The sequence below is a fragment of the Lolium rigidum genome, chromosome 7 (assembly GCF_022539505.1).
Source record: "Lolium rigidum isolate FL_2022 chromosome 7, APGP_CSIRO_Lrig_0.1, whole genome shotgun sequence".
Lineage (NCBI taxonomy): Eukaryota > Viridiplantae > Streptophyta > Magnoliopsida > Poales > Poaceae > Lolium > Lolium rigidum.
Window position 1 is genome coordinate 234,291,163 of NC_061514.1, and position 13,932 is coordinate 234,305,094.

Below are 13,932 nucleotides of genomic sequence, written 5' to 3' on the forward strand. Positions count from 1 at the left end.
GTTTTCATGATCAGATTTTATTTCGCATTGCCTCTTTTGCTATGATGGATGAATTTCTTTGCTTCATTAATGTCCAAGTAGCTTTATGCAATGTTCAGAAGTGTTAAGAATGATTGTGTCACCTCTGAACATGTTAATTTTTATTGTGCACTAACCCTCTAATGAGTTGTTTCGAGTTTGGTGTGGAGGAAGTTTTCAAGGATCAAGAGAGGAGAATGATGCAATATGATCAAGGAGAGTGAAAGCTCAAAGCTTGGGGATGCCCGGTGGTTCACCCCTGCATATTTTAAGAAGACTCAAGCGTCTAAGCTTGGGGATGCCCAAGGCATCCCCTTCTTCATCGACAACATTATCGGGTTCCTCCCCCGAAACTATATTTTTATTCCATCACATCTTATGTACTTTGCTTGGAGCGTCGGTTTGTTTTTGTTTTTGTTTTGTTTGAATAAAATGGATCCTAGCATTCATTGTGTGGGAGAGAGACACGCTCCGCTGTTGCATATGGACAAATATGTCCTTAGGTTTTACTCATAGTATTCATGGCGAAGGTTGAATCTTCTTCGTTAAATTGTTATATGGTTGGAATCGGGAAATGCTACGTGTAGTAATTCTAAAATGTCTTGAATAATTTGATACTTGGCAATTGTTGTGCTCATGTTTAAGCTCTTGCATCATATACTTTGCACCTATTAATGAAGAAACACCTAGAGCTTGCTAAATTTGATTTGCATATTTGGTCTCTCTAAAGTCTAGATAATTTCTAGTATTGAGTTTGAACAACAAGGAAGACGGTGTAAAGTCTTATAATGTTTACAATATGTCTTTTATGTGAGTTTTGCTGCACCGGTTAATCCTTGTGTTTGTTTCAAATAACCTTGCTAGCCTAAACCTTGTATCGAGAGGGAATACTTCTCATGCATCCAAATCCTTGAGCCAACCACTATGCCATTTGTGTCCACCATATCTACCTACTACATGGTATTTCTCCGCCATTCCAAAGTAAATTGCTTGAGTGCTACCTTTAAAATTTCCATTCTTTACCTTTGCAATATATAGCTCATGGGACAAATAGCTTAAAAACTATTGTGGTATTGAATATGTACTTATGCACTTTATCTCTTATTAAGTTGCTTGTTGTGCGATAACCATGTTTTCTGGGGACGCCATCAACTATTCTTTGTTGAATATCATGTGAGTTGCTATGCATGTCCGTCTTGTCTGAAGTAAGGGAGATCTACCACTTTAATGATTAGAGCATGCATATTGTTAGAGAAGAACATTGGGCCGCTAACTAAAGCCATGAATCATGGTGGAAGTTTCAGTTTTGGACATATATCCTCAATCTCATATGAGAACACTAATTGTTGCTACATGCTTATGCATTAAAGAGGAGTCCATTATCCGTTGTCCATGTTGTCCCGGTATGGATGTCTAAGTTGAGAATAATCAAAAGCGAGAAATCCAAAATGCGAGCTTTCTCCTTAGACCTTTGTACAGGGCGGCATGGAGGTACCCCTTTGTGACACTTGGTTAAAACATGTGTATTGCGATGATCCCGGTAGTCCAAGCTAATTAGGACAAGGTGCGGGCACTATTAGTATACTATGCATGAGGCTTGCAACTTGTAAGATATAATTTACATAATACATGTGCTTTATTACTACCGTTGACAAAATTGTTTCTTGTTTTCAAAATAAAAGCTCTAGCACAAATATAGCAATCGATGCTTTCCTCTTTGAAGGTCCTTTCTTTTACTTTTAATGTTGAGTCAGTTCACCTATCTCTCTCCACCTCAAGAAGCAAACACTTGTGTGAACTGTGCATTGATTCCTACATACTTGCATATTGCACTTGTTATATTACTCTAAGTTGACAATTATCCATGAGATATACATGTTATAAGTTGAAAGCAACCGCTGAAACTTAATCTTCCTTTGTGTTGCTTCAATACCTTTACTTTGATTTATTGCTTTATGAGTTAACTCTTATGCAAGACTTATTGATGCTTGTCTTTAAGTACTATTCATGAAAAGTCTTTGCTTTATGATTCAGCTTGTTTACTCATGTCATTACCATTGTTTTGATCGCTGCATTCATTACATATGTTTACAATAGTATGATCAAGGTTATGATGGCATGTCACTCCGTAAATTATCTTTGTTATCGTTTACACCGCTCGGGACGAGCGAGAACTAAGCTTGGGGATGCTGATACGTCTCCGACGTATCGATAATTTCTTATGTTCCATGCCACATTATTGATGATATCTACATGTTTATACACATTATATGTCGTATTTATGCATCTTCCGGCACTAACCTATTAACGAGATGCCGAAGAGCCAGTTGCTGTTTTCAGCTGTTTTTGGTTTCAGAAATCCTACAAAGGAAATATTCTCGGAATTGGACGAAATCAACGCCCAGGGTCCTATTTTGCCACGAAGCTTCCAGAAGTCCGAGGGAGAGTCGAAGTGGGGCCACGAGGTGGCGACACACCAGGGCGGCGCGGCCCAGGCCCTGGCCGCGCCGGCCTGTGGTGTGGGCCCCTCGTGACGCCCCTTTACCTGCCCTTCCGCCTACAAATAGCCTTCGTCGCGAAACCCCCTGTACCGAGAGCCACGATACGGAAAACCTTACTGAGACGCCGCCGCCGCCAATCCCATCTCGGGGATTCTGGAGATCACCTCCGGCACCCTGCCGGGAGAGGGATTCATCTCCCGGAGGACTCTTCACCGCCATGGTCGCCTCCGGAGTGATGAGTGAGTAGTTCACCCCTGGACTATGGGTCCATAGCAGTAGCTAGATGGTTGTCTTCTCCTCATGTGCTTCATTGTCGGATCTTGTGAGCTGCCTAACATGATCAAGATCATCTATCCGTAATTCTATATGTTGTGTTTGTCGGGATCCGATGGATAGAGAATACTATGTTATGTTGATTATCAATCTATTACCTATGTGTTGTTTATGATCTTGCATGCTCTCCGTTATTAGTAGAGGCTCGGCCAAGTTTTTGCTCTTAACTCCAAGAGGGAGTATTTATGCTCGATAGTGGGTTCATGTCTCCGTGAATGCGGGGAGTGACAGAAACCTCTAAGGTTATGGATGTACTTGTTGCCACTAGGGATAAAACATTGATGCTATGTCCGAGGATGTAGTTATTGAGTACATTACGCACCATACTTAATGCAATTGTCCGTTGTTTTGCAACTTAATACTGGAAGGGGTTCGGATGATAACTCGAAGGTGGACTTTTTAGGCATAGATGCATGTCTGGATAGCGGTCTATGTACTTTGTCGTAATGCCCAATTAAATCTCACAATATTCATCATATCATGTATGTGCATTGTTATGCCCTCTCTATTTGTCAATTGCCCGACTGTAATTTGTTCACCCAACATGCTATCTTATGGGAGAGACACTTCTAGTGAACTGTGGACCCCGGTCCATTCTTTTACATCGAATACAATCTGCAATACTTGTTCTACTGTTTTCTGCAAACAATCATCATCCGCACTATACATCTAATCCTTTGTTATAGCAAGCCGGTGAGATTGACAACCTCACTATTTCGTTGGGGCAAAGTACTTTGGTTGTGTTGTGCAAGTTCCACGTTGACGCCGGAATCTCTGGTGTTGCGCCGCACTACATCCCGCCGCCATCAACCTTCAACGTGCTTCTTGGCTCCTCCTGGTTCGATAAACCTTGGTTTCTTTCTGAGGGAAAACTTGTTGCTGTGCGCATCATACCTTCCTCTTGGGGTTCCCAACGAACGTGTGAGTTACACGCCATCACCGGGCTTACTGGATGTTGCCCGGCTGACACAAGCATTGCGTCCGGTTTGGACCGGACGGATCCGGCGTGGAAGCCGGTCGGACCGGGGCTGGGACCGGGTGGTCCGGCGGCACGGCCGGTCTGACCGAGCCTGGCGCCGGCCTGAACTGCATCTCCTCTTCTCGCGCATGCCTCTCGCTCCTCCCTCGCGCGTCCATGGGATGTCTTCATGTCCAGCTTCACGTCCAGCTTCTGGTCCAGCCGCTCCTCTCCTCCCCGTGTGATGCTTGTTCCCTCTTCATACCTGATCATACATAAGTAATACGACTTAGGCAGTATAAAGTACTCATCGATCAAAGTATCACATAGGAACAAGTTCACCTGTTGCTTAAGTAGCTTCGCACGAGCTCGTGTCATTGGTCCAATCCTGACTTCATTGGACTTGAGCTTCACAGCAGCATCGTCTTCATCTTGCAATGACGGAGGTAGTAGTGTAGTAGGGATGTCCTCATCATCTCCCCCCCTTCAAAAGGCGTCGACCTCGACGCTCCAAGGTCTTCTCCGTCATATGTTGTCAAATCAGCCACATTGAAAGAATTGCTGACACCAAACTCATCAATTAGAAGATCTATAGAGTATGCATTATCATTGATCTTGGCAAGCACTTTGTAAGGACCAGCTCCACGAGGAAGCAATTTGGACTTCCGCAGCTTCGGGAACCTATCCTTGCGAAAATGTACCCAGACCATATCACCAGGTTTGAACAACATCTCTTTGCGCTTCTTGTTCATCCTTGCAGCATTGCTCTTGCCTTTCTTTTCTATCAACTCTTTAATCTTCACATGAATCTTTCGCACAAAATCTGCCCTCTTGGATGCCTCCATATTGACTCTCTCACGTATGGTAAGAGGCAACAAATCAAGAGGAGTAATGGGTTTAAAACCATACACCACCTCAAAGGGATACAGCTCTGTGGTAGAATGTACCGCCCTGTTGTAAGCAAACTCCACATGCGGCAAACAATCTTCCCACTCCTTCAGGTTCTTCTTGATCATGGATCTCAACAGTTGTGACAATGTTCTATTCACCACTTCAGTTTGACCATCAGTTTGGGGATGACAAGTAGTGCTGAAAAGTAGCTTCGTCCCCAGCTTTCTCCAAAGCGTCTTCCAGAAGTAGCTCATAAATTTCACGTCACGATCAGAAACAATAGTCTTTAGGACTCCATGTAGACGTACAATCTCCCTGAAAAACATGTTAGCAATATGCGACGCATCGTCGCTCTTGTGGCAGGCAATAAAATGTGACATCTTAAAAAATCTATTCACTACCACAAATATAGAATCATGGCCTCTCTTAGTACGCGGTAAACCCAACACAAAATCCATACTAATGTCTTCCCATGGTGTAGTAGGTGCCGGTAACGGAGTATATAAACCGTGAGGCTTCAGCTTGGACTTGAAATTGTTGCAAGTAATGCATCTCTTCACATACCTGTCCACATCCCGCCTCATCGTTGACCAATAAAAGTGATCAGCAAGCATGGGTAGCGTCTTCTCACGCCCAAAGTGACCCATCAAACCTCCAGCATGAGATTCCTGCAATAAGAGCAAACGCACAGACAATTCTGGAACACATAGTTTGTTAGCTCTAAACAAGAACCCATCATGTATGTTATATCTTTTCCAGGCTTTACCAATAGCACACAAGCGATATGGTTCAACAAAATCATGATCAGTACCATACAAATCATATAGTATATCTAAACCAGGAATTTTAACATCAAGTTGAGTTAATAGCATATTCTCAGCGGATGTGCTTTTTAGACTGCACCGCAAGCGCGGACGCAAAAATGCTCTTCCAACGGGACGCTCCAAAATATTATTCTATTTATTATCGTGTATTTTTTTTGGCGCAGGCGCACTAAACTAACGGTTTTTACCTTGCGACCGCGTTTTAACACGTTTGTTGGCGCGCCATATTTCGGCGATGTAAACGTTGCTGCTACCGCGCTGTAAAACTATACCGTGCGCTGCGCAGTGTTTTTCTCCACGAGACGCGCTTTTTAGACTGCATCGCAAGCGCGGACGCAAAAAAACTCCAAAATATTATTCTATTTATTATCGTGTATTTTTTCCCAGAATATTTTGAAACACAAAAATATTTTGGTGTCCATGTAGACTCGTCAAGATAGTTAGTGGTAGAATTAAGTGTCGTGACCATAGAGGATAATCAGCCTGAGATGCACGGTTATGTCCACCGTCCGCTGGCGCCCCATCATCTCAAAACAAAAAAAGCGTCTCCCTTTGCTGTGCAGCCTGAGCCAACTCCGCCTCCAGCTTCTCCCCTCTTCTTCCTCAGCTCCGGTCCCCCTCCCTCTACTCTAGGGCAGAGAGGCGATTCCTCCACCTTGCCGCCTTCTAGAACCTTCCACGCCCTGCGCGCTCCGCTCCTCCTCGGCTCCCTCTCCTCCGTCTCCCCGCTCCCCGCTCACTCTGCAACGACGAGGATGGTCTCCATCCATGCGCCGCCGCCGACCCTGTCCTGGGCCAGAATGCTGGCCTGTGTCCTCTTCTGGGCCTCAATCCCCATACGACGCCCATCCCAAGGCCCAACTCCACGCTCCTCCCGCTCGTTAAATTTCCCCCTCTTCTCCTCCCCCTTCCCTGCTTCCCCTGTTTCGCGATCGCCCGCTTCGTCTCCGACTCCGAGCTCCACCTCGCACCGCCTTCTCCCGCACTCCGCTCCACGCGCAGGTAGCCCACGCGCCCCACCCACAACAACAACTATCTTCTTCTTCTTCTTCTTCTTCTTCTCGCAATTCACAAGCACTTCTTTGCTCTGAAGCAGGCGGAGGGATTGGGCAACAAGAAGCACCTCCTTCTCGTTGCAGGCTTCTCCCACCACCAACAAGGGCACCGCGCCGTCAAGGACCAAGAAGGGGCACCGCAGGAAGGCGCCAAGGGCCAACAAGGACTAGAAGAAGAAGAAGAAGCGTCGACGGCCAACAAGGCCGCGGCAGCAGGTAGCGCACGCACGCAGCCAAGAAACCAAGAACACTTTTCCTGTTTTCTCTAGAACAGCATTCTTCTTGCTCTAGAAATTTGACACTTTTTGCCTCTTATTCTGCAAGAAGAAGAGGAAGAAGAAGGCGTCTCCGACCTCCAAGAAGCTACCCGCAACGACCCCTCCCCGCTCCAGCAAGTGCAGCCGGAGCTGCGGATTCCGACCATGCTGACTTCCCTGTCGGCCTTTGTCCAGGAGTTGTTCCGCCTACTGCAGATGCCGACCATGCCGGCCTGGCTGTCGGCCTTTTTCCAGCGGTCCCGGACCGACGACGCCCCCGTCCCCGTCCCCGTCGTCGTCGGATTGTGCTTCAGTGACTTTGTCAGCCCACAAAGTCACTGACTTTGTGTCACTTACAAGTAGGGTCATGTGGGGTCCACATAATGAAGGGTTCCACTTGACCCCACTTGTAAGTGACACAAAGTCAGTGACTTTGTAGGCTGACAAAGTCACTGAAGCACAATCCGTCGTCGTCGTGCCTGCAAGGAAGAAGAAGCGGGGTTACCAATCGTACATGTACGCGCATCGTCGGCCGAGCGACGCAGAGCTTGCTCGGAACCAAGAAGCAGCAGATCGTATTCTCCCTCCAGGTCCTACTATCGAAAAGGTAAGTTGCAACTGCTGGCAATCTTGCATTTTCGGTTTCCATCGCTGGAATGGTCGTCTCTGTTGCACTTCTTCCTCTACTATCACTTTCACTTGCAAAATATAATATAATTGACCAGCGTCAGTTTCTTGTTCGGCTGATTGATGAAACAATTCACCTCTCACTTATCTCACTGAACCTGACTGACATTGTATGGCTGCAAAACCCATACAAAATAGGAGTCGGCATGGCACTGTTTGTTAACCATTTCTGTTATTGACTGGTGGATATGTTTCAGTTGCTGGCAGCACATAATGTCAGTATGAATTAACTAATGCCATTTGAATTGCAGAATTCCACCGTACCTCCTTGTTTTCTCTTCCCTCAACTTAAGGATTTTAGTCTAAGACATGCAACAACTGCATAGCCTGTATAACAGGGGTTGACGTGTTCATGTCAATTTTTCCAATCTAGAAACCATGAAACTTCATTCTGTTTAGTTATTATTTGTAAGCACCAACTACAGCAATGGATGACTAATACCTACCAAACAAAAATGTTTAAACTTTAACTAACCTGGCACATATGTTAGTTTAGAGGAGTCTCTCATCTAGTTTAGAGGAGTTCCTTGAAGTTTTGCAAAAACGTTTCATTATGTTAGTCATTTCAGTATGAGTTGATATGCCAAAATAACAGTTGTACAGTTACATATCATGAAGTTAAGGTGGTTCATATATCTTTGGGGTTTGATAGCCGAGGTATAGAATTTACAAATATAAAACAGGGGATATGGGATTCCATAGTTGCATCTCCGAAAATTAGATATTCCTTTTTTTCTAGCAGTACACTGCGAAGAAAATTCTGTACCATATTTAGAATTTAAACCCTTAATGTAGATATTGTCTTTCTGTATCTTCTGTCCCTTCTTGCCCGACATGAATTTCTTTGCTATGGTTTTTTCCTCAGTAGTATGTGAGCTTATTTTCCTTGCAGTCACTTTTAAAATCATATCTCACCCTAACCTATGCACGTTTACATTGAAAACAGATCCTTGCAAAGGATGCACAAGTTCTTGATCCGTATGAGCAGAAGGTCATTCACATTGAATATGTCACCATGAGACCCAAGAGTGGATCTGAGTGGGATTTTTGTTCCGCCTGCTATTTTGGGGACGGCAAAAAACTCAGACAACACAAAGACGCTGTGAGTATTGCTCAACATAGTACTGTTAAGTTCCCCAGTATGTTAGAATTAAGCACATTCCTGATTCGTCTCTAATTAATTGAACCTTTTATGACCAGCTGGGGAATCATTTTGATACCAAGCACGATGATGGTGGAGCATGGGACAGGTGCCAAGTGTGTCAGGCCGTGTTTTACACTCAGCAGCTTAAGTGCCACTATAAGTATTGCCACCCGCACATTGCATTTGGTTAGGTATGATATGGAAATATGTTTCCTTTGTTTTTGTGTATGTGCCTGCTATGGATATTTCAACAAAATGTCTAGTTAATTCCTTCATTAGCATAATGTATTCAGCTCCGTGCACACCACATTTTGTTTGAACTTGGGTTCATAGCTCTGTGCACACCACATTTTGTTTGAACTTGAGCTCTTATTAAGAAACAGGGTATGAGGGAACCATACAAACATTCATGGTCAGACCGCGCAGTTGGTTAGTTATGATACGACAACATGTTTTCCTTTGTCTTTGTGTGTGCCTGTTATGATATTTCAAGAAAATTTCAAGTTAATTTAGACCCAATTCCTTCATTAGCATAATGTGTTCAGCTCTGTGCACACCACATTTTGTTTGAACTTGGGCTCATATTGACCACGTAGGAGGCTCTGCGCTGTCTGAGGTTTTGATCAGGAGAATGCAGTCTCCTTCCAATGCTTTTTTGTGTTTTCACAAAAATAGGGTAAACAGGCTGTTTCCTTTAGGGTCAATCAGAAGTTCCATGTCTCTAGCATCTTGCACCCAGATAAGGTAGGACTGCAAAATACAAGATGAGTGTTCTCCAATCCTGCTTTTACCGTCGCCAAAAAGAATGTTACTATTAATTAGGTGCCACGTGGGCTACCATAGTAGCAGTAATTTAACTCTCATCTCTTCCTTTACCTGACTTGGTAAGACTAGTGCCATGTCCAGTAAATCGAAAAGCATGTTCATCAGGGAGGGACCAATCTTTGTGGATCTTCTGTCTAAGATTTTCCACTGCTGGATTGGTTTAAGTTTTACACGGTTAAATACTTTGATTTTGTTATGAATGCAGATGAGAACTTTATAGTCAATTTTTTTGAAGTTAGCTCAGTCAAGTTTTCTTTATCTTTGTCATCGCCTGAAGTTTCTGCGTGTTTGAAAACTAAGCGTGCATGTTCTTCATTTTTTTCCAGGGATTTGAAGCAGGTCTCATCATGATCATGCACGTGTCTCAATCAGGAGAAGGCGTTTACAGTGGCTGGTGGTAGAGAAAAGCACATGTTCTCCTAAAACAGCCCGTCATTTTCTCGGAGATGATTTGTACATCAGGATGTTTCACCTTTTGGTTTTTCGTTTTCTCATCTAGGATCTAGGAGAAGAGATAATCTCATATTCATTAGGTTATCGTAGAAATTTGTGATAATTGTCCAAAACATCATTCCCAGTACTTCATTGCTCAAGCAGCACACCTCCTGGCGTGAAGTTTATATCATGGCAATTCTCTTTGATGAGTAATAGGGCAAGTCTAATGAACCTTCATAAAGATTCTTTAATTCAGTTTGCATATGAGCAATGTAGTGGGCCTGATCAATTTGCATAAAGATTATGTCATTTCAGTTCTCGCTGATGAGCAACTGTGTATGCCTTGTCTGTCTTGGAATTGAGAGCTTGAATGATTATTGTTTTGTGACAGTTCTGAGAAACATCAACTGTGTGAGGTAAAAAAAAGGAAAATGATCCTATTCCCCCGGGGGATATGCGTCACGCAGCCTCCGGCTTGTACGAACGACGCGTGTCCCTGTGTGACGTATGAACCGATTGATTCCTGGTGGGTCCCACCCACGTGCAGCTATCTCTTCCTCATCCCCATTCGATTTCACCGTCCGCCTTGGAGAGATACAGCGCCGCCGCCGTAGTCCCTGTACGTGGCCGCCGTTGTCGCTGCTCTGCCCCCCTGCGTGTGGCCGCCGCCGTTGACGCTGCTCTGCCTCCCCTGCATGTGCCCGCCGCCTTCCCCGACCTCCTCCACCTGCAACCGCCGCGCCCTCGTCGCCGACTCGCCGTCCGCCTCCTCGAAGGCCGCCTCGCCGAGCATCCCCACTCCTGCGCGCTGCCGTCTCCCCTGACATCCTCGTCCTGTAGCCGTGACGCCGCGTCCTCGTCGGCGCTAACGCAGAGGTCCACCTCCCCTGCGCGTTGGACGGAGCGCCTCCCTACTGCCTGCTCCGTGCCTCATATGTATCCCCACGGGAACAACCGAACAACCTCTAGCTTCCGGTCGAGGCCAAGGATGGGCGGCGCCATGGCTAGAGGAGAACGTGGAGGAGCCGGCGGAAGGCTTCCGGTCGCCCTCAAGCCGTGCTTTCCTGGGGTGTCAGATGTTTCTACCACCGGCGAGGGCGTGTGCTACCACCGGCACATGGCCTTGTTACCGACGGATGCCGGCGTTGCTACATTTGGCATTTGGGGTTGCTACCAGTGGAGGGATGGATTGCTATCTTAGGTGTCCGACGTTGCTACCGGCGGTCCGAGGTGTTGCTGCCTTAGGTGGACGGAGTTGCTGCAACTTTAGACGGCATTGTCCGATGAGGTCTCCATCATGTTGATTTGTACCGTAGGAATATTTTTTTGCTACAATTTTTATGTGGTTTTGCTCCAATTAGTCCAGCGAAGTCTCCAGTGAAGTCTCATGGTTGTCTCCGACGATATTTTATTTTTGCTACAATAGCATTTTTTTGCTACGAGGTCTCCGGCGAGGGTCTCCGGCAAGGTCTTCGTCCATTTTTTTCGATGATATTTGGGTTTTGCTACATTAACATTTTTCTGCTACAATAGCATAATTTTTTTGCTACGAGCTCTCCGGCGAGCTCTCCGGCGAGTTCAGCCTTTTTATTTGATTTTCGTGACTGAACCGTTTTTTGCTACAATGTAGCAAAAGCGGGTTATTTTTTGCTGCCGGGAAGTGTTTTTTTGCTACATTCAGCAAAAGCAAATCTGGCCGTCCAAGATGGCTGATCCGACGGCTGGCGACCCGGGGGCTGGGAAATCAGATCCCCCGGGGGACGCCCAGCAGTTTCCTAAAAAAAAAAGGGCAGCGCTAGGAATCGGAGCCCGATGGATAGCTTCCCATCGGACTAGGTCGTGGCCACACGATCAAATAGATGATAGCCGTATGATGTTGAAGCCAGTCCCGCGTGACTACCTCCGTAATTCGTGGGGCAGGTTGCATGCTTCTATGGAACAGATCTGGGAATCTCAGGTAATTCTGAATTATAGTTTGTTTCCTATTAAATACTTCCTAAAATGATTCCAGATTTTTAGGTGACTGGTTGATTTGATAAACCTTGTTTCCACGCAGATCAAAATCTGTTTCCTTATTTGATTCTTTACGGGATCATATTTTATTTTCAATATTATTTGATGTTTCAAAGTAAATATGAATTTGCTTAAAAAACAATCGGACCGTGCTTCTCATAATTCGTCTCCAAAAAAATAAATGTTGAAAAATAATTATGAATTGTATTTTCAATATGCTGACAGAAGCATTCCTCTTGATTGATGGAAGCACCATTTTTTCAATCTCCATTTGTTTGCAATGGCGTCATGGTGACATGTTTTTGAACCAAGAAAGCACTTATATTGACAAATGGAAGCATCATTTTTGTAGCACTAGAGACATATTGTTCACATTATGGAACATTCAACATTCTTTCTACGACGAATAAATATATTTATTTATACATGCTACTCCCTCCGTTCCTTTCTATAGTGCCTATAGATTTTTGGTATTTGTTTCACAATATAAGGCTGTAGCTTGGCTTTTTTTCAATTACCCCCTCCACCGGTCAACTCCCACACGACATGCATGAAAAAAAAATCCATACAAAATAGGAAACAATTAATTGAGATTCCTAATGCATGGCCCCAAGAATTGCTTAGATTTAGGAAGCAATGTTTTTTTTCCTTAATTAAACCTGGCTGCACATATATGGAGAGTCAATCAGACAGATTTGTGGGATTTGTTACGGTAAGTTAGGAAGTTATCGATTTCCCTAATTTTATTCTGATCTCAAATCGTTCAGCTAGGGGGTCTTGTGTAAAAAATACTCTTGCGTAATTTCCGTGCCAAAAATCTATAGGCACTATAGAAAGGAACGGAGGGAGTAGTATTTTTGATATATCAATACAAGTTTTGATGCAACCAAAACAAAATTCAGATCGATATGGGGCGGAACAATCCGGCCGTGATTTTTGAGATTGATTGAGGATGAGCTATTCAACCCAAATTTTAGGAAGGAGGTGGGCACCGTGCGGTGTTATCGGGCCAGATTTTTTTTTCTCGGTCTGAAGTCTTAATGCCTCCGGGCTGTACGATGAAATGCGAATGAGCGGAATCTAATCGGTCCGATGTTTTGCTTTCCATCGGACTACGATGAATAGTGTTTACCTAAAAAAAAGCACAATCTTCACTAATCCGGAGTAATATGAACTTTTGGTGACTTTGAGTACCAAGGTCGTGCCCGGCGGAGCTGTAGTGCCCTGGAACAGCATCCGGTAGCGCCACTTCCATCTGAACTCGTCCGCGGTGTCCTTGCTAGTGCAGGGCACCGCAAGCATGGCCGTGTTGACCGAGAGTTCGCCGGCCGAGCGACGTCCCTACCCATCTGTTATTTGCCAGGCTATCATGCACTGATCGCTTCCTCCAGAGTTTTAAATAGCTGGCTATTGGAAACAACGGCAGATGTTTTGGCAGCTATACAAGGCTATAGTCCAGCTATAGCCGGCTATACATTTAGCGGTTTTGCTAATAATTTATTGAAAAAAAATCAAAATCTGGGCAGCACATACCCATATATACCTGTCTATATTTCACAGAGGCATAGCATATTAAGTTATTAACATAATTACATAAGAGGCACAAGTAAGAGGCACAAATAAGACGTAGTTCTGCCTACATATTAGAACATTATAAGCAATTTAAGACATAGTTCTGTCCAAATATTACATAACCAACAAAAGCAAGTAACATGTAGCAACAGAAAGTTTAGGACCTAGTTTTGTTCACGGTTCGGCCCAAGCCTACCGGCAACGGGCCTCGCTCCGCTCGTCAGAAGTTAGCCTCCCTTTAGTATATGAATTTGGATCACAATACAACAAACTCCACCATGAGACAAATTCCATTTTGTAGCATGAACTTCAACAATCTCCTGAACAACAAAGAAAAACACTTGCTGGCGCCAACAACCACTTGGGCTAAACAAGTATACCAACCAAGCTCGAGCAAAGCTCAAACTTGGAAATTGGAA

The 13,932-nt window shown here is 44.6% G+C and overlaps 1 protein-coding gene and 1 long non-coding RNA gene across 2 annotated transcripts; both read left to right on the forward strand.

The window, feature by feature from the left end:
* Nucleotides 1-6,013: 6,013 nt before the first annotated feature.
* On the forward strand, nt 6,014-7,281 carry LOC124672544 (proline-rich receptor-like protein kinase PERK8). The gene is made up of 4 exons (XM_047208760.1): nt 6,014-6,527; nt 6,622-6,796; nt 6,905-7,116; nt 7,277-7,281. The coding sequence occupies exons 1-4, from the start codon at nt 6,014-6,016 to the stop codon at nt 7,279-7,281; spliced, it is 906 nt and encodes a 301-aa protein (XP_047064716.1).
* Nucleotides 7,282-7,307: 26 nt separating this feature from the next.
* LOC124679395 lies at nt 7,308-10,027 on the forward strand. Its single transcript, XR_006994968.1, has 4 exons — nt 7,308-7,444; nt 8,471-8,626; nt 8,725-8,859; nt 9,820-10,027. It is a non-coding gene; the product is annotated as an uncharacterized LOC124679395 (long non-coding RNA).
* The last annotated feature ends 3,905 nt before the right edge of the window (nt 10,028-13,932 follow it).

Excerpts from the sequence above, each read along its gene's own strand:
- LOC124672544 (XM_047208760.1), top strand. The coding sequence starts at position 6,014 with ATGCACGGTTATGTCCACCGTCCGCTGGCGCCCCATCATCTCAAAACA. Across the intron at positions 6,528-6,621 it reads GCACTCCGCTCCACGCGCAG|GCGGAGGGATTGGGCAACAA; the intron begins GTAGCCCACGCG and ends GCTCTGAAGCAG. Across the intron at positions 6,797-6,904 it reads CAACAAGGCCGCGGCAGCAG|AAGAAGAGGAAGAAGAAGGC; the intron begins GTAGCGCACGCA and ends TTATTCTGCAAG.